The sequence below is a fragment of the Tachysurus vachellii genome, chromosome 9, assembly GCF_030014155.1.
Source record: "Tachysurus vachellii isolate PV-2020 chromosome 9, HZAU_Pvac_v1, whole genome shotgun sequence".
Lineage (NCBI taxonomy): Eukaryota > Metazoa > Chordata > Actinopteri > Siluriformes > Bagridae > Tachysurus > Tachysurus vachellii.
In genome coordinates, this window is record NC_083468.1 from 23,627,847 (window position 1) to 23,651,222 (window position 23,376).

At 38.4% G+C, this 23,376-nt stretch overlaps 1 protein-coding gene across 3 annotated transcripts in view; it reads left to right on the top strand.

Moving 5' to 3' along the window:
- The first annotated feature begins 278 nt into the window (after positions 1–278).
- gramd1bb (GRAM domain containing 1Bb) overlaps positions 279–23,376 on the top strand; it is an 83,023-nt gene continuing 59,925 nt past the window's right edge. For 2 of the 3 annotated variants that reach the window (XM_060878304.1, XM_060878305.1), the window contains exons 1-2: positions 12,037–12,728; positions 20,521–20,592. In XM_060878304.1, the coding sequence (XP_060734287.1) occupies positions 12,376–12,728; positions 20,521–20,592 (425 nt within the window). In that variant the 5' untranslated portion in view covers positions 12,037–12,375. Of the gene's footprint in view, positions 769–12,036; positions 12,729–20,520; positions 20,593–23,376 lie in introns of those variants that run through there. The other variant, XM_060878306.1, reaches the window with a different exon arrangement.

The following is a 23,376-nucleotide window of genomic DNA, read 5'->3' on the forward strand; positions in this document are numbered from 1 at the left end:
AGAGAGAGAGAGACTCTTTCAACTCAATTTGCATCACAGCCCAGAAAGCGTTAACGCCCGGAAGTTGCTCTGCTGTTTTGGTCAGCACGCGCTCTTTCCCGATTGGACGCAGAGCGGTGGTCTGCTCTCTCGCGCTCACACTGATTGGATACAACGGCACAGTTTGCCGTTGACTCCTCCTTTGTGCGCTCTGATTGGTCAGAAACGGGTGCGTGCCCGTATCCGTGTCAACGGTTAGTCCGGAACTCTGTCACTCAAAAAAAATGAAAGGACTCTCAGAATAAAGGGCTTTATAAATTACATCGCCTACTAAAAAGTATGTAACGTAGTACGCAAACAATTCAGGCGTGAACTCTGAGTACAACTAACTAAACAGTGTGTACTAGGAGTGTTAATGATGTGCTACAGAAATAAAACGGAAAATAAAACGGCTTTATTTTGTGCTACTACTTTAGCATACTAGTCAGCATGCTAGCATACTAGTTAGCATGCTAGTATGCTAGTACGGATTTACATCAATCGGCATGTACGATGCTGCTGAGCAAAGCGGAGGCTTCAATGGCGCAGTAGAAACGGCAAAGTTAGACTAGTGTGGTAGCTACAGTATCACGGATGCTTTATTTCACACGTAAACTGCTCTATTTTGTTCAGTTTGACCCGGGACGAGAGCCGGGATTTCCATGTGTCACAGTGTGACGTCACTGTGTTTATTGTAAACAAATGCAGCGACTTTAACTCGGCCGTCAGAAAAGCTGGACTCTGCAGCAGGTAAACAATTAAACATGGTTTCATGTTGATTTCTCTATAAGTCTCTTTTCTGCTCTTTCGTCGGATGTAAAGATCTTCAGGGACGATGAGATGATTTATTTGTTATAAGCTGTATTATGTTGTTATCCCTGGCTTCAGACGCTACAGGTGAACAGGGTCACTTTTATTAAACTATTTCATTTAGTTTCATTAAAATAGCACAATTAAGCTTTGTTTAAGATTTTGATTGCCGATATTGGAATTTTTGTCAATTTGTTTATGCAAAAAAAAAAAAAAAAAATCGAAATAAATTTGCATATATTTGCATACGTAATAGAACCTAAAATACCAGGAATGATGATGTTCTTAAAATTATTTTTTTTCCACCGTCCCCAGAGGAAATGTTTAATAGAAAAGCTGGTCATGTCTTTGTTATTCAATGAATAACATTAAAAGTAGAACCAAAATAAATAAATAAATAAATAAATAAATAGCCACTTGCCTCTGTTTTTTAAAAATGTATTTTTTGCTGTATTTTTTGTCTTTATATAGCTTTATCTTATCTTACTTTATTTAAATTTTATTATTTATTAAATATTTAATAAAATAATTGTATTTTATACAAAATAAATGACAATTAAAGTGTTGGAATGAAGATAAACAAACAAACAGCATATAAATGCATACACAAATAAATAAATAAATCAATAAATAAAATTTAAGAATTCATCTGTTTTCAGTGTTTACAGTCTAGTTAAGTGTGGATTATTAGGATTATAAAAGAAAATAACATCTATCATTAAAATGTAATGACAGACTATATATATATATATATATAACAGAATGACTACAAAGTGGGCGGAGCTTAAGCATTCCTCAAAGTTGTTAGTCTAGTTTTCTAGAAAAACTTCTCAGATGTAGATTAGATGTTATAATTTACATATAAATTTTGAAAGTGAGCCAGCATTTTCATTTCCTCCTGTACTGTCTCACCTTAAATGAGGTAAAAGTACAGTATTGTTTCTATAAATAAACATGTCGATGATTAAACCGTGTACGTTTCTGTTTGTAGATGTATATTTAACATTTCATGGAAGGAGTCTCCAGCGTCAGTGCCTTGTAACATTCGGACGTAAAGCTAAAACAGTTTTTTTCTGTATCACGATGAGCTGTGTTTTTGTTCTCTTATTCACTTCAAGAGAGGGAAAAAAGGGAACTTGTTTACAAGAGCGATTGTTTCTCAGTGCCATCTCGCTTCTATAAGTTCGAAGAAGAGCTGATTTGTTTATGGGGTCTTTGGGAAGCGTTCATGAGAACTATAAAAGGCTAAAAAATTATAATGTGTCTTTGTGTCTATTAACAGTCATGATCCTGCTCTCTATGGTGAGGCTAATGCTGTGTGTGTCGAGGTTGTTTACGGGCGCCAATACAATTACACCCTTACCTTCTGAGCTCACATACACTCACACTCACATGAGTACACACACACACGCACACACACACACACATATTGTACATACATAAACAGAGATTTTCCACTGGACCCCACAGAGTAGGTTTTGTAACTTGAGCTCTTCCAAGCCATTGGGAAACACAAGGTCTCTCCTTGAGTTGACATTTATCATTGAGTGTGTGTGTGTGTGTGTGTGTGAGTTTTCACATGCGGATGAACAGGTGCTCAGAAGCCCAGAAAGACATTGTCCTTTTCCTTAAAGCAAAAACGAACATTCTTGATGAAGTATGTGGAAAAATTAGCGTACATTAGATTAGTTACATTAGATGTTACAAAAGCACATAAAGTGTTATTACTGTCATAACAGTGCGTCTGGTTCATTTTGAAAAACAACATCTAAATCATTTCTATTATAACACCATATACATGAAGATTATTCACACATAACTGTCTGGTATTATTTATTTTTAAATGAAAGCAAGCAGAACCTTTAGCCACATTTTCTAGAGCGCTCGAGTGTGGGAATGCGAAGCCCACAGGAAGTGTTTGTGGGAGGCTTGTGTGTTAAAGTGACACCAGCGTATGTCACAGGGCACAATGTTTTAGAAACCAACGTTGTTTTTCTGACGGTTGTTTTTTTTGCTCCGGGTGTGTGTTCACGGTGTGTGTGTTCACTGCTGTGTGTGAACACACACACCGTGAACACACACCCGGAGCAGTGGGCAGCCATTTATTCTGGGGGTTCGGTGCCTTGCTCAAAGGCACCTCAGTTGTGGCCTCAGTCTGAGACTCGAACCCACAACCTTAGGGTTAGGAGTTAGACTCTCTAACCATTAGGCCACGACTACATGGACTACATTGTAACAGTTAGAGATGAACACATGATGTGATTACAGATGGCTTTTAGCATGCGACAGAATATTAGTGGTTGAAGATAAACACCCACCAATTATAGATGCAACACTGTGAACAAGCACTTGATGCGTATCAGAGAGCAGAAATGGGTTCGAAATCAGCATTTACTTTAAATATACAAAAATTTGGGTGGAAAAAAAACTAACCTTTTTTGTTTTTTCGGAACTTTTCTATGAAAACGTTGCCCCAAGTCATCTAGAGCAAAACAGAAATACTTAAAAACACTACAAATTATTAACAAGACATTAAACATTATTAACTACAAATTAACTACAAGTCCTGAGTGTCTACTATCATATGAGCTTTATATTAACATCGTAACATTAACGTAACTGTTATGTTATAACATCGTAACTATTTTTTTGGGCATCTGGTTGTAAGAGTTAAGAGGTGCAGGGTTTTTATTTTATTTAATTTTAATCTTGCTTTGGTTTCAGAGAGAGATCCTGTGTAATTCAGACAGAGATCCTGTGTAATCCCGGATTTATAAAAGGTCAGTCAGGTTAAAGAAGGTGTTTTAAATGCTAATGCTCTAAATATCATGTTCATGTTCAAGATCATGTCATGGTTTTATGTGCTGTAGCAAACTGAGGTATCTAGATTCAGTTTGTAAAACCGCAGCTGACGATGCTGATAGTGCAGAGATGCTGACGCTAAGCTCACCGAATGAATGAAGGACAGTCCAGTCATAAGAGACTCGAGGCTTCCAGGCATCAAACGCTGTGACTAATTCTAACCTCAGTAGAAGTGACTGGCCTAGATGATGCTGATAATCTGACTGATTGCACATTTTCCATTACATCTTCATAAAAGGAGATTTTATGAAGACTGTGAAAAAATGTATTTCTTACCTTTACAGCATTTACTGTAAACAGACTCCTTTATCCAGAGCGACTTACATTTTTATCTCATTTTATACAACTGAGCAATTGAGGGTTAAGGGCCTTGCACAGGGGCCCAGCAGTGGCAGTCTGGTGGACCTGGGATTCGAACCCATGGCCTTCCAATCGGTTGTCCAACACCTTAACCACTAGGCTTCCAAGTCCCCTAATTTCTTATTAAATCAGTAAATAGCAAATAGTAAATAGTAAATATATAAATATGCAAATGGATAAAAAGTATGATGTTTTTCTTTGTAATGAATACAGAGTTATATTTGTTGAACAAAAGGAATAGAACACTGCAGGTTCTGCTGTTCTGTATAGCATCATGTCCGCTTGTTATTTCTACGAGTGTTTCATCACTTGCTTGTATTTCTCACCCCTGGAGGTCTTTCTTCTGGTTGCCGAACATGCTAAAGAGGAACACGTTAAAGTTCAAAGCCTGAAGTTTTTCCCACGTGATGGTTTTTTCTTCCTCGGGCCGCCACACACAAGCCTGAAGACAAGCCAAGCTTCACTTAGCCAAAGAAGCTCCTACTTTCAGTGACAGTGATGGATGAGCGGAGCAGGATCTAAAATGGTCCTGCAGATGGAAGCTAATTGTATGTTAAGGACATAGGTTTATGACTGTAATTTGGGATGAAGCGATTGCAGTTATTAGCTATGCTGAGGGGAGATTGTAGGTCTCTGTGAGGGCCACAGGACGGCACATTATTCATCAACTTTATGCTCTTCAGAAGTCCACTTTCTGGACATTTCGTGTGTGTGTGTGTGAGAGAGAGAGTGTGTACCACAGCAGTCTCATGACCTCAGTGTCATAAGAACTTGCATGTCGTCTTACATACGAAGTGTTCTGAATACTTAGGACTAGTGAAAGTGGCGAGGTTAAATACTCAGTTCATGTTAAATCCAACAAAATATTCATCTGATCTCAAAATTTTTGCTAGTCAGTACTTCTTGTTGTCTAATTTTTAACCCAGCCCATTACTCTGTTACCATATAAGGAAAATGTGATGATTTTTTTAAATTTATTTTAGAAACAAGCAAAATCTGTGACATTGATGCAATTGGCCAAGTAAAAAACAAGAAAAAACCTAATAGATATAATAAGTATATTTATTTACTTATTTATTTAAAACAAAAGAGAGTAAGTAAAGTACAAATTTAAATCGCCCACACGTTGCCACTTGCCTCTGTTTTTTTAAAATGTATTTTTGCTGTATTTTTTGTCTTTATATAACTTTATCTTATTCAAATGTAATTTTATTATTTATTAAATATTTAATAAAATAATTGTATTTTATACTAAATAAATGACAATTAAAGTGTTGGAATGAAGATAAACAAACAAACAATATATAAATGCATACACAAATAAATCAACAAACAAACAAATAAATAAATAAATGGCACCTGAATTGGCTACCTTTTTGCTAAATTGGATTTATTCCTGATGAATTATCTAATTATTTTTTGCAACTTTTTCTAAGTTTTTTCCCCAATATCTAATCAGTGATGAGTTTTGTAGGTGTGAGACACGAGGACTAGAAAATATATCGGATGCAAAATATTCAGGCATCAGTTTTGGTCAATGTCAATAAGAGGTCAGAGAATAAAGGGATCAGTCGAGTTCTAGCGCTTTCTGAGAATATTAGAGGAAAGTCTGCACTACTAGCGTCTCAGCCCATTCCTCCTCAAAGCTCTGTATCCAGACAGTGTTATTCACAGGCTCGTGTGTGACGTGGTTAGTGGTTTAGATTGGGATATTGTTGTCAGGATGTAGTGAAAGTTACTTTATTCATCCGCCCGTCTGACTCCACGGGGAATTTCCGCTGCCTCTGAAACAAAGCTGACCTCAATAGAGGAGGAGAAGAAACAGTGCCGTGTTCGACGTGCATGTTCCTCAAACGGCTGCGGAAAAGAGATTTAACACGACTGAACGTTGTTGAACACGTATCCCTACTCTACACCTGCGCTCTCTCTCTCTCTCTCTCTCTCTCTCTCTCTCTCTCTGTCCCAACTCGATTCATCCTTGTCTGTTTATTTTAAAAGTATTTGAGTCTAATAAAGTTTTTTTTTTCTGCGTATGTCCAGGAAACATGTCACAGAAGACATAAGCAACATAATCCAGGCAGAGGAAGTGAAAAGACATAACCTTTACCACATGGACACAATCAAGTGATCGCTCTGCTTCTAAACACGAAATCCAGAAAGTTTTGTTGATCTTTAGCCTGATAGCTAAAGAAAGTGTAAATCACTCACGCTCAGCTCGTGTTAAAGCCGACAAAATAACCATCTGTTCTCAAAATTTTTGCTAGTCAGTACTTCTTCTTGTCATAGTTCTAACCCCGCCCATTACCTTATTACCATATATGGAAATCGTGATGAATTTTTGTTAGCAATGTTCACATTATTTATTTATTTTTTTTTTGTGACATTGATACAGTTTGCTAAGATATAAACTAATACTTATAAGAAGAAACGGCAAAAAGATCTTAATGGCAAAAATTGTAACGTAAATGTCCCATTTGTTATAGGAGTAGCATAGTTAGCATGGTTAGCAGGGCAAGCAGAAAAGATTGTCTACCATTTGACTAGCATGCTGATTGATATCCCTAGTTACAAAAATAAGATCCAAATATCATCCAGACCGCTCCTCAAGTGCTGCGTTAAACATGGAAGGTTTTCTTCCTGTGAAAGTAGAAAGAAACGATCTTCATTCTCAGAGAGAAAAATAAAAAAAACTCCGGGAGACTGAACCAGACGGCGAGTGGCTTGTTCATCATTTTAGTATGGTGGTAGTGATGGTGGTGTTTACTCTGAATTTTTACTTTTTTCCATCGTCCTACATTGTTTGTCCTACTTTTCATACTCACTCACATACTTTCAGCTAACGGATCGAAACCTGTAGCTCTACATGTACATAACAGGCCTCAGATCATCACAGGGCAGAACAAAGGTCACTCACATTTATAAATAGATCTCTGGCTTTGCTGGAGTTCTTATAAAAATGTGTTGGTTAGATATCACTATGGAATAGTGTTCTGGCAAACATATTGATAGATTTTTCTGGCAAATATATTGATAGGTTTTATTTTCTAGCCTGTAGCATAGTCTCACACCTGCTTTCTGAAACAATTTTATCTCTGTAAATTATTATTGTTTTAATTAAATGGCAAAAGCCTAAAAATCAGGGCATTCCACAGATATGGTGTTAGATCGATAAGGAAGTTGCCTAACAAAATATGTCTGTAGGCTATTAAGCGACGATGGACATACATGGATTGTGTGACTATTTATTTATTTATTTAAATGAAATGCTAATGAATTCAGTATATATTTGCAACATAGTGGTTGTTTTTAGACAACCAGTGTGTTCAGTGTAGTCTTTATTAAATCTTTCGATGTTATCATCGTCCTCTTTACAGCACTTTCTATTAGAGACTTGTATAGATTCTGGAAAGTCCACAGACTGTAGAATTAATTTCCCCAGACGGAGTGTTTTTCCCAGGATATCACACATCTGCTCGTTCCGTGGTGTAAATACGAACAATCGATGAATAAACTTAACCCCGATCCATGCTCCTAAGTTATACAACCTTTAACGAGCCTTTGTGTTGCAGTGTGTTTAATTAGCCAACGCTGTAGTTCTGGAAGAACCAGAATGGAAAACACTAACAGCAGGATTGTGAAATATTACATTAGCAAATCCATATTCCACTTTTCCCCAGTGTGATTAAAATCAGAGCGATTCAGTAGCACTGTTTTTGTCAGCAGAGTGATTTACTTCCTCCTGAATGATTGCGTATCTGCACTCGGACAAAAATATTTCTTCGTTCACGTTCACATTTAGTGACATTCATCACTGGTTAAGCTGCACTCCAAGTTAAGGGTCTGACTTCCATGAATTGATCCTTTAGGCCATTCTATTCCATATTTATTTTCAGTTCAAATGATAGTAAATGCTATAAAATTGCTGGATACTAATAACAGTCTGGTTATTTATTCTAAGTCGTGTAAATATGAATACAAAATTATATGAGTAGAGAAGCTTAGAAAAGTTCTCAGAAACAGAGGACTGATTAACTGGACTCGTGATTGAGTAATAGAAAGAGCTAAAATCAGCAGAAGGACATCGAGTTCTCCAGACGATTGGAACAACCTGTCAACTAAATCCTTATACGACCGGATGGTTATACGGTATTCCTGAGAATATTAATGCAATTGTATTGTTTAGTGGTTAGACTGTAGGTGTTCAGGGGTACGATGTTTTCATGCTTCCTCTGGGTTCTCCAGGTTCCTCCCTATGACACATGTTGTAGTCTGATTGCCATCTCTAAATGTTCCATAGTATGTGCAATTTTGTCCAGGATGTCCTGGATGTCTGCACCTTGTACTCCGAGTCCCCATAGATAGATTCCAGGTTCCTTGTGATGCTGAAATCTTAGTATGGTTTATACTAAGCAGTTAAGGTGCTGGATTGTTGATCAGAGGATCAGGATCAGCTCTACCAAGCTGCCGATGTCGGGCCCTTAACCCTCTCTGCTCCAGGGGGCGCTGTGTCATGGCTGACCCTGTGCTCTGACCCCAACCTCCAAAGTTTGGATATGTGGAGGAAGAATTTCACTGTGCTGTGATGTTTATGTGACAAAATAAAGGCTTTTATTCTTCTTCTATATAATTGATACTAAATTTAAGCTTTAAGTTGTCCAGTCGCTAGCAAGTGGTTAAAAACCTGCCACACGATGCATAAATGATTCACAGCTCAATTCATTCTGTTACACGTATGCGTGTTTGTACATTCTAAATATATTTGTGAACCATTTTTTAATTTCTAAAATAAATAAATAAAGCCAATATATTCATGCATCTCTTTTAATTGATCTGCCTTTGTGCCAATTCATTTCTTCCATAGTTATCTGTCCTGTCTAAATTACATCATTGCTCCATTAGAGTTCTAATAAGTCTAAAATAAATTCTTTTTATTGCACAGATCTCTTTCCAGTATTAGTTTTACCGTTTCTTCCAGTTACCATTGGGAGCGCAATCAGAAAGTCAGATCATTGTTTACTTATAATATGATGTTTGCTGAATCAACATCATTGTCAAATCTGGAGGCCAAAGGTGCAGATGTTTGGCTTTAGATACTCTGGATGGTCCAGACTGATTTGTTTACACTGTTAGACTTGTGTTTGCTCAGGCTGCCCTGTTGGGGTTTCCCCATTCACTATTCACTACTGACTCATGCTAATGGATAAATATATAAATGACTTACTAGTGTGCTATGGTGCTTCTGCATTTCCGTTGCAAATAATTATCCAAGAATCTAGCTGTTTGAGGACACGACAAACAAGAAACTACACAATAAAACATAGCTAAGTACAGTATTGTGAGTAAATGCTAGTATTTATTAGTGTACCAGATGTCTTGGGTTATGTGTATGTTCACCATTCATAACCCATAGGCTAAACAAAACAATTTGGGCAATTATGCAAGGCCGTTAACCCTCACTGCTCCGGGAGTGCTGTATCATAGCTGCCCCTTCGCTTCGACCCCAACCTCATCAGCTGGGATATGTGAAGAATTGAATTCCACTGTACTGTAATGTATATGTGGTGATAATAAATGCTTCTATGCCCCAATTTAACTTCATTTTTTTTTCATTATTACGGAAAAACCAGCAAGATTAAACTATAAGTCTAAGAGTAATCAAGTCAGAGATGGGGGACTCGAGTCATATGTCTTGACTCGAGTCAGACTTAAGTCGCATATTTGAGACTTGAGACTTGCTTGAAAAATATTAAAAAAAGACTCGGCTTTGACTTTACATTCATGACTTGAGACTTGACTCGAACTTGAGTTAAATGACTCGGAGATGGGGGACTCGACTTGACTCGAGTCAGACTTAAGTCGCACATTTGAGACTTAAGACTTGCTTGACAAATATTAAAAAAAGACTTGAGACTTACTTGTGACTTGCACTTACTTGTGACTTACTCCCAAACTCTGAATCAAGTAAAGTTTATTAATGATGCAGACAATTCCTGATCTCTAGACCACAAGGACTTTATTGTCATTTATTTTGAAGACCTACATCATGTCATATTTGTGTATACATTGTGTAGTCATATATGATTTGTTGATTTTAGTCTTTGGAGTGAGATAAAAACAAGGGGGTGGAGTAACGTGCAGTTTACAACTACAACCTCCATGCGTCCGTGCTTGTTAGTTATTTTAATGTTTTTGCGTTTACATTTGCGTTAACGGTTGGCAGTATAGTCTCCATTAATAATGGTGCCTTCGAATGTATTTACACTGTAGATGGATTCAGTATATCATAAAAACGTCTAACAGTCTTAACATCCTCTAACATGAAACAGAGGCTCAGGGCAATGAGTTCAGTGTGAGTTGGTGGTAGTGTTAGCTGAGACCAGTGAGTTTCAGTTCACAGGCAAAGCCACAGTATGATAAAATATGATTGTGTAGTGTGTGTGTGTGCGTGTGTGTGCGTGTGAGTGCGTGTGCGTGCGTGTGTGTGTGTTGGTGGTAGTGTTAGCTGAGACCAGTGAGTTTCAGTTCACAGGCAAAGCCACAGTAAGATAAAATATGATTGTGTAGTGTGTCTGTGTGCGTGTGTGTGCGTGTGAGTGCGTGTGCGTGTGTGTGTGTGTGTGTTGGTGGTAGTGTTAGCTGAGACCAGTGAGTTTCAGTTCACAGGCAAAGCCACAGTATGATAAAATATGATTGTGTAGTGTGTGTGTGCGTGTGTGTGCGTGTGAGTGCGTGTGCGTGCGTGTGTGTGTGTGTGTGTTTGCGTGTGTGTGTTTCATCGTGGTTGATTTCACAAATGTCCTCTTGTCTGTGTGTTTTGTGAAGACATGTTTACTAATTAGTGATGGGCATTTTAAGTCATTGTGTAGTCATAAAATAAGTTTAGATATGATTTGTTTAATTAATGTCATTGATTAATTAACAAAAAAAAAGAGAAACTATGTAGCTGAATACATTTCAATGAATATGACTAAAATAAATATGACACATTACTAAAAGGACTATAATTTCTTTTAGGTCTTCAAACCAGTAAAAGTTCTCAGTAACACTACAGTATGTTTTTGTGTCACATAAACCACAGACGTTAACTGTGTTAATTATGGTTTCCATTGCAGAACCTATATAGTGCAGTCTTGTAAAAGACTGTATAGTATAGCAGTCCTGCATAATTACTATAGTGTTCATGGTGAGAACTGGTCTTACAGGTCAATAGGTGCTACGTGAGAATTAAATACAAATTAGTTTACTACCTTTGTGCCCATCACTACTTTATACATCACCTTATCCATAATTGTTCGGCTGTTGGTGTCTTGGATACCTAGCAAACCCTATCACTTTACTTTAACCTGTAGGCAGGGACAGCTGCTTGGGCCAGACATTTAAGAAGAGGAGCATTGAGAAGAAATACCTCAGGGATTTAACCAAAGACACCCACACACACACCCCCCACACATACAGGTAGCACACCACTTAACCTTGCAACTGTGCCACTTCCCTGATGCCTCTAAATGGACAAGCATACCGTTCACGTATACCGTGTACCCAGTGGTGAGATATCTCAGGTTAAATGCCCCTCAAGGACTTAACCTACACTTCCTACACTTCAGAACACCAGACGTTTGTGTTCCTCTAAAGTCACAGTGTGTCCTGGAACTTCAGTCTATCACTGCAGGGTTTCAGGAGCATCCCATTGCATCCGAGAGCAGAAGGTACCACCAGTGTGTTCTTACTGGGATTCCTTCGCTTGTGAGAGTGTGAATGTCTCTAACTGAGCCACTGACATTCAGGGAGGCCTGGAGTACTATTACATTGTCAGCCGGTGCTTATGCATGTTTTATTTGTGGTGAGGGGAAACAAGAGTCCTGCTGTGTCACCTGATACATTTGCTCCATTGCTCGAGTCCTGACAGCAAGCCTCCTGTAACTCGCATACTTTATCCGTCCGTTGATCTATCAGTCTATCGCATCCTTCATCAAAAAGGGACAATTCTGGGACAAATCAAAAGATTTCATGTGATAATCGACTCTTGATTGAGGTTACAGTTGGCGGATCATCGTCAGACAGAGGAGCATTTCTGTAGGAGCCGATGAGATACGACCGTGAGGATTTTATCATGTCTTGCAGCACCAACAGGATCAATCAGTAAACAGGAAGTCTTTTAGTTTTATTGGACTAAACCAGCTGGGCAGACACACTTTTCTGGAAACGGTCATCAGGATCTACAACAAATCTTGCTTCTTTGTTACCCAGCCAGCTTCTTAGCAGACTCAGTAGCAACTCTGACGTCAACACCGACAGTGGTGCAGGCAGGCCCTTACTTTGTTGAGAATGACAGACACTCTGAGGCCGCCATCTCTCCGGGTACAGGTCCCACGGGACGATCCCTGCTCGGCCTGGTCCAGCTCCTCCACGCCCACCTTGAGGCGGCGCCGCTTGAAGATGCGTCGAACAAAGAAGGCAACGAGCGAGCGTCTGGAAAACGGATCCCTGAGACATTCAGGCTCCCGCTTAGCCTCCAAGGAGTATCTACAACTTCCTGCCATTGAAATCACCCCATCCAGCGACGAGGACGTTCCATGGTCCAACTGTTCTACTCCCAGCGCCTCACCACGACGGAAACGCTTTCTGATACGCAAGTGGCTGAAGGTGCGAGAGAAGAAAGAGCCAGCCAACGAAAGCAGGTTGGTCTTTGAGTGACATCCTAGTGGACATACAAGCTCTAATTTTTGACTTTTGTTCTTTAAATATATAATAGTGTTATTATTACCAGTACCTCCCTTGACCTGTTCAAATTATTATAAAATAAATGTTATTATATTATAATATATAGTTAAACTGACATTTGGTAGAATCGGGTATAAACCCTTTTCTGTAATTCTGTAAATTTCCAGAAGCTTGGCTAATATGCTACTGTCATGCTTACACATGTCCAGATTGTATATAATACCATACTTCAGGTAACACAATATTTTGACATTTAGCATGGTACTATACAGTTTGGGGTGTGGCTTGGGAACTCATCATAATTTATTCATATATTCGATTTGTATATTTAGATCATGTAGCAATTATTTATCACAGCTATTATTTAACGGTGCGTCAACGTTTCCTCATTAACAGCTTCATCCAAGTGTAACGTATGTGTAATATTCAGAAAGTCATTTTTTTAAATTCTTGTTTGTTCTGGTTAGCACTTTTACCTTGCATCAGTGGGGTTGGCGGTTTGATTCCTGCCCTGGATTTGCATGTTCTAACCATGGGTTTTCTCCAGGTACTCTGTTTAATTGTTGGCTGAAGCAGGAAATTTTCCTATTGTGATTTCAGCTAGTTGTCAGTTTGATATTGGGTAGCGATGCTGGCTCACAGCTCCAGGGTTCCTGACTCGTACCTCAGCTTGAGTTCTACACCGGGACATGTCCGGGTTCTTTACCTCAAAAAACACGGTTGTAGGTGAATTGACTATGCTCTAATTTCCCCTTCGTGTGAATGTGTGTTGGTGCACTGCAATGGACCAAGCAGGATGTATTCCCACCTCACACCCAGTGTTTCCAGACTAGGCTCTAGATCCTGACCAGGATGTAGCAATTACTGTCATACATAAATAAATATAATTCTGTGATGAAAGCAGATGTCACACTTTTTTTTTTTGTTTTTTTTTGCATAAACATAGCTTAATATTGATTAAACACGATAAGTGGCAGATTGTTGTATGCGGTTGTTCCTCTTTATTTGTTGCTGTTGCCAAAACCATTTCAAAGGGATTTTTTTTTTCTCTCTCTCAAAAGATTTGACGGAACTAATTTTTAAGCACCACACTGTTGTGCTTATTATGGTATGTGCTTATGAGAATAGTCATCATTCATAGTCGTGCTCCTGAAAGCTCCTTTCGATAATCACGGCTAATAAAATACGTTTTGGATTTTTCAAAAAATGTCAAGCTTTATGGGCTGCGTTTGATGAGTTGTAAAAGCGAGAACTCAAATTTCCCTAGAGCACCAGTGAACGTCTCTTGAGTCAGCATTAAAATTAGTTATTACCATGTAGTGGATAGAAGAACCAATAAGCATGAGGCATGAGGATTGACACACGAAATGGTCAGTGAAGCTAATTAATTAAGTTTTTCAAATAATTATTGAAGCTATCTTCTAAGGCTTAGTGGTTAAAGTGTTGGACTATTGATCGGAAGGTTGTGAGTTTGAATCCATGGTCCACTATGCTGCCACTGCTGGGCCCCTGAGCAAGGCCCTTAACCCTCAATCGCTCTAAATAAGGGCATCTGCCAAATGCCATAAATGTAAAATGTTTGGATTTAAACTATATCCCGTTACTTTGGGTCTCGCCAATATTTTTGAATGTTATTATTTTGTTATTACTATTATGTGTCTTACTCCGTAGTCTGTTTCGTGACACTGATGGTTAATATTAGATGATAAAGCCTGAGGTTTGTCCATCTCAATGAAGCATGGCTTTAGGTCACATACGACTGGAGAGTCACGACACCGCTACAAGAATTCATACACAGTAAAGTCAGAAAAACTTGTTCAACAGAGCTCGAGCCTCGAGAAAGCACGTGAAAGCCACATTATAACTGTTTTGCAGCGTGATAAACATTTAACCAGGCTACAATTTAACGCTTTAAGTGTCTCAGTGCTAATAAAGTTTTAGACAAGATTAAAGGGGACCTTGAATTAGAAACTATACAGTTAGTCAAAAGAACTCTTTAACTCCTCCATTATGTCATACAATCTAGGTGTCCCACTCGAGGGTGCGTTAGGAGACGCTGACGAGTAAATAAAATATTTAAGTTAAATTTGAACATAAAATGTTCTTATATGAAGTCATGGAAAGTTTACATGTCATTGAACTTTCCATAACTGCGTACATTAACGTGCAAGTTAGATCCAACGAGATTATTGTTTGTCACCAATTCCCAATATTGGGTCATGATTGTCATAGCGATAAGCATCACATGTTGAAGGTTCTGTTAAGGTCTTGACTTCGCCCCTTTCTTATCATTGGTGTATGACCCGATGGTTTGAAACCTGTTTTGTATGAGTTCAGGATTTGTTTGCATCTATATACCTTTCATATCTTTCATATACCTTGTCATAAACCTTTACATTTTAAGATGTGTGTTTCCGAGTCGTAATTCTGTTTACTTCCTGGATTTAATCTTTTCCTGATAAATTACACAAAAAATTCGGTTGATGATTTTCCCATAATGGAAGACTTAAAGTTACAGCTTTACACGGACTCTTACAAACCACTGACTAAATAAACATATTCTTATAAAAACCGTGACCATATCATCTGCAATGCAAGTCCCTCTGTTACTATAGAAACGATCATATTTAAACGAGAATATTGATGCCTAGTGTCTGAGAAAATAAATCACCAGCTTGTCACTAATCAGAATCCGTTGCAGACTTTGTGTGTTTAATGAGTTTGACCAACTTTATACAATATAAATTTGGTCAAACTCATTTCAAATTGTTTTGTTTTCAGATAGTCAGATAATTTAATAATGGAAACTTTAACTGTATTTTGTTTACTTCATGAACGTTATTTGCGATCTCTTCAGTGCGGCATCTTTATTCTGCTAACATACCGTGTGTGTGTGTGTGTGTGTGCGTGTGTGTGTGTGTGTGCGTGTGCGTGTGTGTGCGTGCGTGTGTGTGTGTGCGCGTGTGTGCGCGTGTGTGTGCGTGTGTGTGTTCGTGTGTGTGTGTGTGTGTGTGTGTGTGTGTGTGTGTAAAGGTCTGAATGACTGATTGCAAGACTACAGCTGCTTTACATAACAGGCCAGTCAGCACTATTAATCTCTCTTGTCAATTATTGATGAACCACAGCAAGTGATATTAATCAGAGAGAGAAAAAACAGAGAGAGAGAGAGAGAGATACAGACAGAGAGAGAGATACAGAGAGAGAGAGAGAGAGAGAGAGAGAGAGAGAGAGACAGGCAGAGAGAGAGAGAGATACAGACAGAGAGAGAGAGAGAGAGAGAGAGAGAGAGAGACAGAGAGAGAGAGAGAGATACAGACAGAGAGAGAGAGAGAGAGAGAGATACAGACAGAGAGAGAGAGAGAGAGATACAGACAGACAGAGAGAGAGAGATACAGACAGAGAGAGAGAGAGAGATACAGACAGAGAGAGAGAGAGAGAGATACAGACAGAGAGAGAGAGAGAGAGAGAGAGAGAGAGATACAGACAGAGAGAGAGAGAGATACAGGCAGAGAGAGAGATACAGAGAGAGAGAGAGAGAGATACAGACAGAGAGAGAGAGAGAGAGAGAGAGAGAGAGAGATACAGGGAGAGAGAGAGAGAGAGAGAGAGAGAGGCTATTTTTGCTTAATTCAGTGTAATGCAAAGACCTCGGTTCATAAATCTTGAATGCTTTGCTCCACCTGTATGATGCCTTCTTATATCTTATATCTATCATTTATCAAGTGTGTTCCAGAAATATTGGCACCCTTCGGTGAAAAGAAATTAGTTTCCAGTCAAATAATAAATATATATATATATATACAACTTTAAATTGTTCTCATTAGAACTCTGTCTTCCAAATAAGAGTTTTTTTTTTGTTTTTATCATTAATCAACAATTAATATTTCATTCATTCTGTTAATATTTCATTCATCCAAAATGCAAAAGAGGTTGATGTTTGTTCACCTCGTTTCAAGAGTTCTTTCTCGAAAGTAATTCTGATCTGAATCTGTGTAATGTTGTATTTCTCTACTGGCCTAAAGTTTTATTTCTCCGTAGTTAATACCTTCTTATTCAAGTCTAAAGTCTCCGGTATCGTTCTGTTGCGCTAAATTTAGGCACACTTGTTTGCACTTTTGTTTTATACAGTAGCACTATGTATTTATTTGCCTGAACCGTGGTGTGTGGACAAGGAGCAGGACTGTCTATTATCTCTGGAACCTGCAACATCCACTCAGATAGGTTAGGTTTCATCCCAGACGCTCTGCATTTCCTCTAACAAGGACATCGTCCACAAACACAAACATAAACACACTCATATGGCCCAATCATATACACCGTCTTAGACCACTTGTGATAATGATTTTGCTTTGCATTCTTATTTTAAACTTTTTATAAAATGCAAATTAAATTAGACTTTACATTTTTAATGTGGTCTTTTGACTGTATCTGACTATAGAAAAGACAGTGTTCATAATAACACTCTCTGGTGTTTATAACAGTTTATAATCACACCCTCCAGTGACACCCAAATGAGGATGAGGTTCACTTTTGAGTCTGGTTCCTCTCGAGGTTTCTTCCTCTTCCATCTAAAGGAGTTTTTCCTCCCCACAGTCACTTCAGTCACCTCAGACTTGCTCATTAGTGATAAATGCAAACACATTTAAATATAAGTCTAATATTAATCGAGAACTTTCGTATTATATTAATCATTGCATAATGTTAAACTTTTTTTTTTACTACTATATTTCTTATGTTCTGTAATAAAAAAATAGATTTTTATTCGAGGTGAGACTGAAATATCAACATGAACTCTATAGATTATGTGCACTCACTATACAGTATCACAAAGTTATAGTGTTTTGTGCTTCTAGAGTGAAGTCATGTATAAAATGTGTGTCATGCATACAAGTCTTTACAACGACATCAATGTTATTACTGTACGTGTGTAAATGCTGCAGCATAAAAAGTTTAACGCGACACTAAATCCGCTCCGTCATTTAGATCTCGGTTGTGTTTAAAGCATAATTAACAGAAGCTTCTTAAAACTGAACGGTCCTTCAGGTCGTTCAGCCGAGGATTAAAACCTTCGTCAAATCAACATACTGGAAGAAAACAAGTTTGACATTAAAGGAGAATAAACTGTGAATAATTCATCATCTTCACACTGTGTTAACTCTCTGACTCTCTGACAGAGCCTTCTACACACACACTCACACTCACACTCGGAGCCTTCTACACACACACACACACACACACACTCACACACTCTCTCGCTCACACTTTCTCTTGCTTTCACTGTCTTTATTAAATCACTTACATTTAAATATGAAAGACATGGCAACCTCCACGCAGTCCTGATTAGATTTTAGCCTGTAAAGTTTTACTTGAATAAATCTGAACTTTTCTTAATACAATGTTGTGTTGGAAATTTTGTAAGTTTATTAAAACTGATTGCTGTGATATTAATTTGAGCTTTTTTGCTTGTATGTGCAAGAAATAAATAATCAGCGAACACTAGCATGTTCTAGCAATGTTCTCGGGGGTTTCCTCCGGGTACTCCGGTTTCCTCCCCCAGTCCAAAGACATGCATGGTAGGTTGATTGGCATCTCTGGAAAATTGTCCGTAGTGTGTGATTGTGTGAGTGAATGAGAGTGTGTGTGTGCCCTGTGATGGGTTGGCACTCCGTCCAGGGCGTATCCTGTCTTGATGCCCGATGACGCCTGAGATAGGCACAGGCTCCCCGTGACCCGAGGTAGTTCGGATAAGCGGTAGAAAATGAATGAATGAATGAATGAATGTGGTAGTTCAGTGATTAAGGCGTTCGACTACTGATCGGAAGGTCATTGGTTCGAATCCTAGGTCCACCAATTGCCACTGCAGGGCCCCTGAGCAAGGCACCCCTACCCTCGATTGACCAGGTGTATAAACTGAAAAAAAAAAATGTAAGTCACTCTGGATAATAGTGGATATATGCTGTAAATGTAAATGTTCTAGCATATCCTTTTGTTATAGCACAATTATTAGGAAAGTTGTATTTTTGAGGATTAATTTTGTTATTGTACAACTACAGTGCTCTTGGTCAATCTAAAATGTTAACAAACCCTCAAACCTGAACATTTAAGTAGTAAAAGTGAAGTTTTGGCTTTCTTAAGAGAATATCTATTTGAACACCGTTATTAGGCAACTATTAATGTGCAGAATTATTATGCAACTAAATGAAAAACAAAGATTTTCCCGTCTCACTTGGTTATTTTCACCTGTTAAAGTGAGAATAATAAACAAACTCAAAATTTTACTGATAAAAATTTCTGAAATTTCAAAAAAAAAAACCCTCAGTGACCAATATAGTCACCCTTCTTTTCGATAAAAGAAAGTCAGTCAGTTTCTTGATCTGGTCAGAATGAACTTTTTGTGTACAGTAGCCTCAGCCACAGCCTCCCAGACACTGATCAGAGAGGCGTACTGTTTACCTTCACTGTAAATTTCCTGCTTAAGAAGGGCGCAAAAGTTCTCAATAGGGTTTAAGTCAGGTGAAGAAGGTTGCCATGTCATTATGTTTTCATCTTTAAGGCCTTTACTGGCCAGCCATGCAGTGGAGTACTTTGATGCATGTTGTCTTGCATAAAAATCAAAGTCTTCTTGAAAGATGCAGAGTCAGGAGACTTTTCCTGTACCACTGCTTGAAGAAAGTGTCTTCTAAAAATGGGCAGTAGGCCTGAGAGTTGATTTTTGAGTCCATTTTCAACCCGAAAAGGTCCAACTAGCTCATCTTTAATAATACCTGCCCATACCAGTACCCGACCTCCACCTTGCTGCCGTATGAGTCGAAGTGGAGCTCTGTGTCCGTTACTGATCCAACCACCAGCCCATCCATCTGGTCCGTCAAGAGTCACTCTCATCTCATCGGTCCACAAAATCTTTGAAAAATCTGTCTTCAGATATTTCTTGGTCTATTCTTAACATTTCAACTTATGTGTCTTGTTCAGAGGTGGTCGGGTTTCAGCCTTTCTTACCTTGGCCATGTCTCTGAGAACTGAACACCTCGTTCTTCTTGACACTCCAGGTAGGTACAGTAGCAGTTGTGGAATATGGCAGCACTGGAGGATAATGGGTTCCTGGTAGCGTCATGTTTGATTCTTCTCAATTCTTTGGCGGTTAATTTGCGTCTTTTCTTCTCGACACGTTTCTTGCGACCCTGTTGACTATTTGCAACAAAACGTTTGATGGTTCTGTGATCACGCCCCAAAATCTTAGATATTTCAAGAGTGCTGCATCCCACTGAAAGACAATTTTTGACTTTTCAGAGTCAGTTAAACTGTGTGTGTGTGTGTGTGTGTACACTGTCTGTACATCTTTTTGGTGCTTTTGTGCATACAATGTATTCACACACGCACACACATATGTATTTATATGTTTATACACTTTATAATTTTATATATATATATATAAGTGTAGAGTTTTGTGAACATTTGAAGAGCTTTGAGACGTACAAAGACGTTGGAGTTTGCCCTCTGGTGGCCAACTAATCTCTCTCTCTCACACACACACACACTCACAATCACACACACACACGCTCTCTCTCACACACACACAAAGGGACATTTGTCCTGAAAACTTCTGCCTTTACTTTTGAAATGAGACATGAATGATATAATGTCCTTATCATGTTTAAGCTGTGTAACTGAATGTTCACAATAAAATGTTCACTATTGAAAAATTTAATCGTCTATAGTGATGACTGACAGGTGTGTGTTTGTCTGTCACAGCAGTCAGCCGAGCAGCCAGCAGAGCAGCCATGATGATGACTCCTCACGCTTCCTGACTCCGTTTATGCGCAGGTAGAGGCCTCCTCCCTGGGTCTGTGTGTGTGTGTGTGTGTTTGTGTTTGTTTGTGTGTGTTTATGTGTGTGTTTGTGTGTGTGTGTGTGTGTGTTTGTGTGTGTGCGTGTGTGTTTATGTGTGTGTTTGTGTGTGTGCGTTTGTGTGTGTGTGTGTGTTTGTGTGTGCGTGTGTGTGCGTGTGTGTATGCGTGTGTATGTGTGCGTGTGTGTGTGTGTTTGTGTTTGTGTGTGTGTGTGTGCGTGTGTGTGTGTGTGTGTGTGTGTTTTTTATAGAGAGAGTATATTAAAGTGTGAGAGAGTGAAATAAAGATTGAGAAAACTTTAAATAAGTTCAAACTTAAGTGAATGTCTGCTGGATTGTCTTCCACACACATTTCTGGGACCTGCTCCAAAACAAAGGCATTATAATATTTTATCTCTACACTGAACGGGTGCAAGACATTGTTTTGATGCTGATTGTTTTAATACCAGATGATAACAGAGCATCATTAGTCTGCTCCAGTCTGCTTGCATGACTAGTTCTAACTGTGAAATGGCTTCCATTTTAAAGGAAAGGGATTCTGTAGCTCTGTTCTGCCCTCCAGTGGAGATTCATATTATTTACATTGTGTTGCTTGTATAGTAAAGTCCAGATTGTCAGGTCAAGTCAAATCAAGAAGCTTTTATTGTTATTACAAGCATATATAGTTAACTACATAGACCTATATACAGGACAAATACACAAAATAGCGTTGACCAATGTATCTACCGTATAATATAAAGTACATTGTGCAAAAATAGAGAAATAGAGGGTTCTTGTAAATGTATGACGAACGAGTGTGTTTTTAACCCTTGTATGTTGTTCGGGTCTGTGGGACCCATATTCATAAACATCAATAGTTTTAAAAAACTTTTCTTCCTTGTAAATTTGTTGATTTTTTTTCCCACTCATAACTTGATTAAATTTGATTTTCTTTTTTTATTACATTTCATTAAAAAAACAACAAAAAACGAATAGCACTTGAATTAAAAAATGTGATGTAATAAAGGTAAAGGGCAAATATTAACCATATATGCTGTTTATATTGCTTGTAATTGGGATGAAGTAAACATCTGTAGAGTATTTTAACATCAAATTTTTGATTGTGTTGGATTAAAAACCCAAAAAATGCAGAAGGTCACCAGACCCACGAACACTGGATGAGTAACAAAAATACGAACACCATACAAGGGTTAAGTGTGTGGAGTCTGATGACTTGAGGGAAGAAACTGGTTGTGAGGGCTTGAATGCTCCGGTACCTTTTTTCCAGATGGCAGGAGGGTGAAGAGTGTGTGTGTGTGTGTGTGTATGTGTATGAGGAGTATGAGTGGTCATCCACAATACTGTTGAACCTGATGCTGTTCAACATGTGTTTATACTAATCGGTTGGTCCAGACTTACGTGTAAGGAAAAAAATACACGAGGTTTGCATTTCAAGTCAAGTCAAGAAGCTTTTATTCTGTTGTTCTTAAAAAAAAAAAAAACAGAATAAAAATGTGCGGTGTGATGCGTCCTGTTGTGAAAATGAATTAATGTTCCACACTGGAAGATGATGATTGTAGTACAAAAGGACCAGGTCCACATGACTGCTAACACATTACTGATTTATCATGTGAACCACGCTCTGATTCACACTAAACCGCCAGTGTGAGAGCCTCCTTAGATAAACAGTCAGCAGTGAGAATTCAGCAGCACTGTGGTGTCAATTTCCATGCTGAGAAAACACAGACATGTGACATAGAGACATGTGAGATAAGTGTCATGTGTTTAATATGATGCACTAATTAACATTTATTCATGCACACGCTGATTCTTGCGTAATAGATTATTGTGGTCAGCGGTACTTCGGGTCGTTCTTATACTCGTATATAAGTCTTGGTCCAGGCTGTGTTCTTATACTCCTGTATAAGTCTTGGTCCGTGCTGTGTTCTTATACTAGTATATAAGTCTTGGTCTGTGCTGTGTTCTTATACTCGTATATAAGTCTTGGTCCATGCTGTGTTCTTATACTCGTATATAAGTCTTGGTCTGTGCTGTGTTCTTACACTTGTATATAAGTCTTGGTCCATGCTGTGTTCTTATACTCGTATATAAGTCTTGGTCTGTGCTGTGTTCTTATACTTGTATATAAGTCTTGGTCCATGCTGTGTTCTTATACTCGTATATAAGTCTTGGTCCATGCTGTGTTCTTATACTTGTATATAAGTCTTGGTCCATGCTGTGTTCTTATACTCGTATATAAGTCTTGGTCCATGCTGTGTTCTTATACTCGTATATAAGTCTTGGTCCGTGCTGTGTTCTTATACTCGTATGTAAGTCTTGGTCTGTGCTGTGTTCTTATACTCGTATATAAGTCTTGGTCCATGCTGTGTCTGCCAGCGGATGTTTTCCCAGGTGAACTTCCTGTTAGCTATTTTGAGGTTGCGCTTAAGTACCGTGGCTGAGTGAGTTTCCAGTGGAAAGCAGCCATTAACTTGTAGTTTGGTTTAAAAATAAACTGTTGTGTGGAAAACCTACTAATAGGGTTGACCATTTAACTCTTAGGACTAACGTAAGACGTGTATGTGCCTTATTTAGAAACGATTTGACCACAATAAAGGATAAAAAATGATGTAACAAGCTTTTATTGGAACATTTCGGTGGATCAGTGGGGTGGCGTGTTGATTAGATCAGTAGTTGAAGATGTTGGATCGCTGATCAGATCCCAGTGATCAAAGCTCATAGGATGAGGACAGAGGTGAATAATAATAATAATTCAGCTT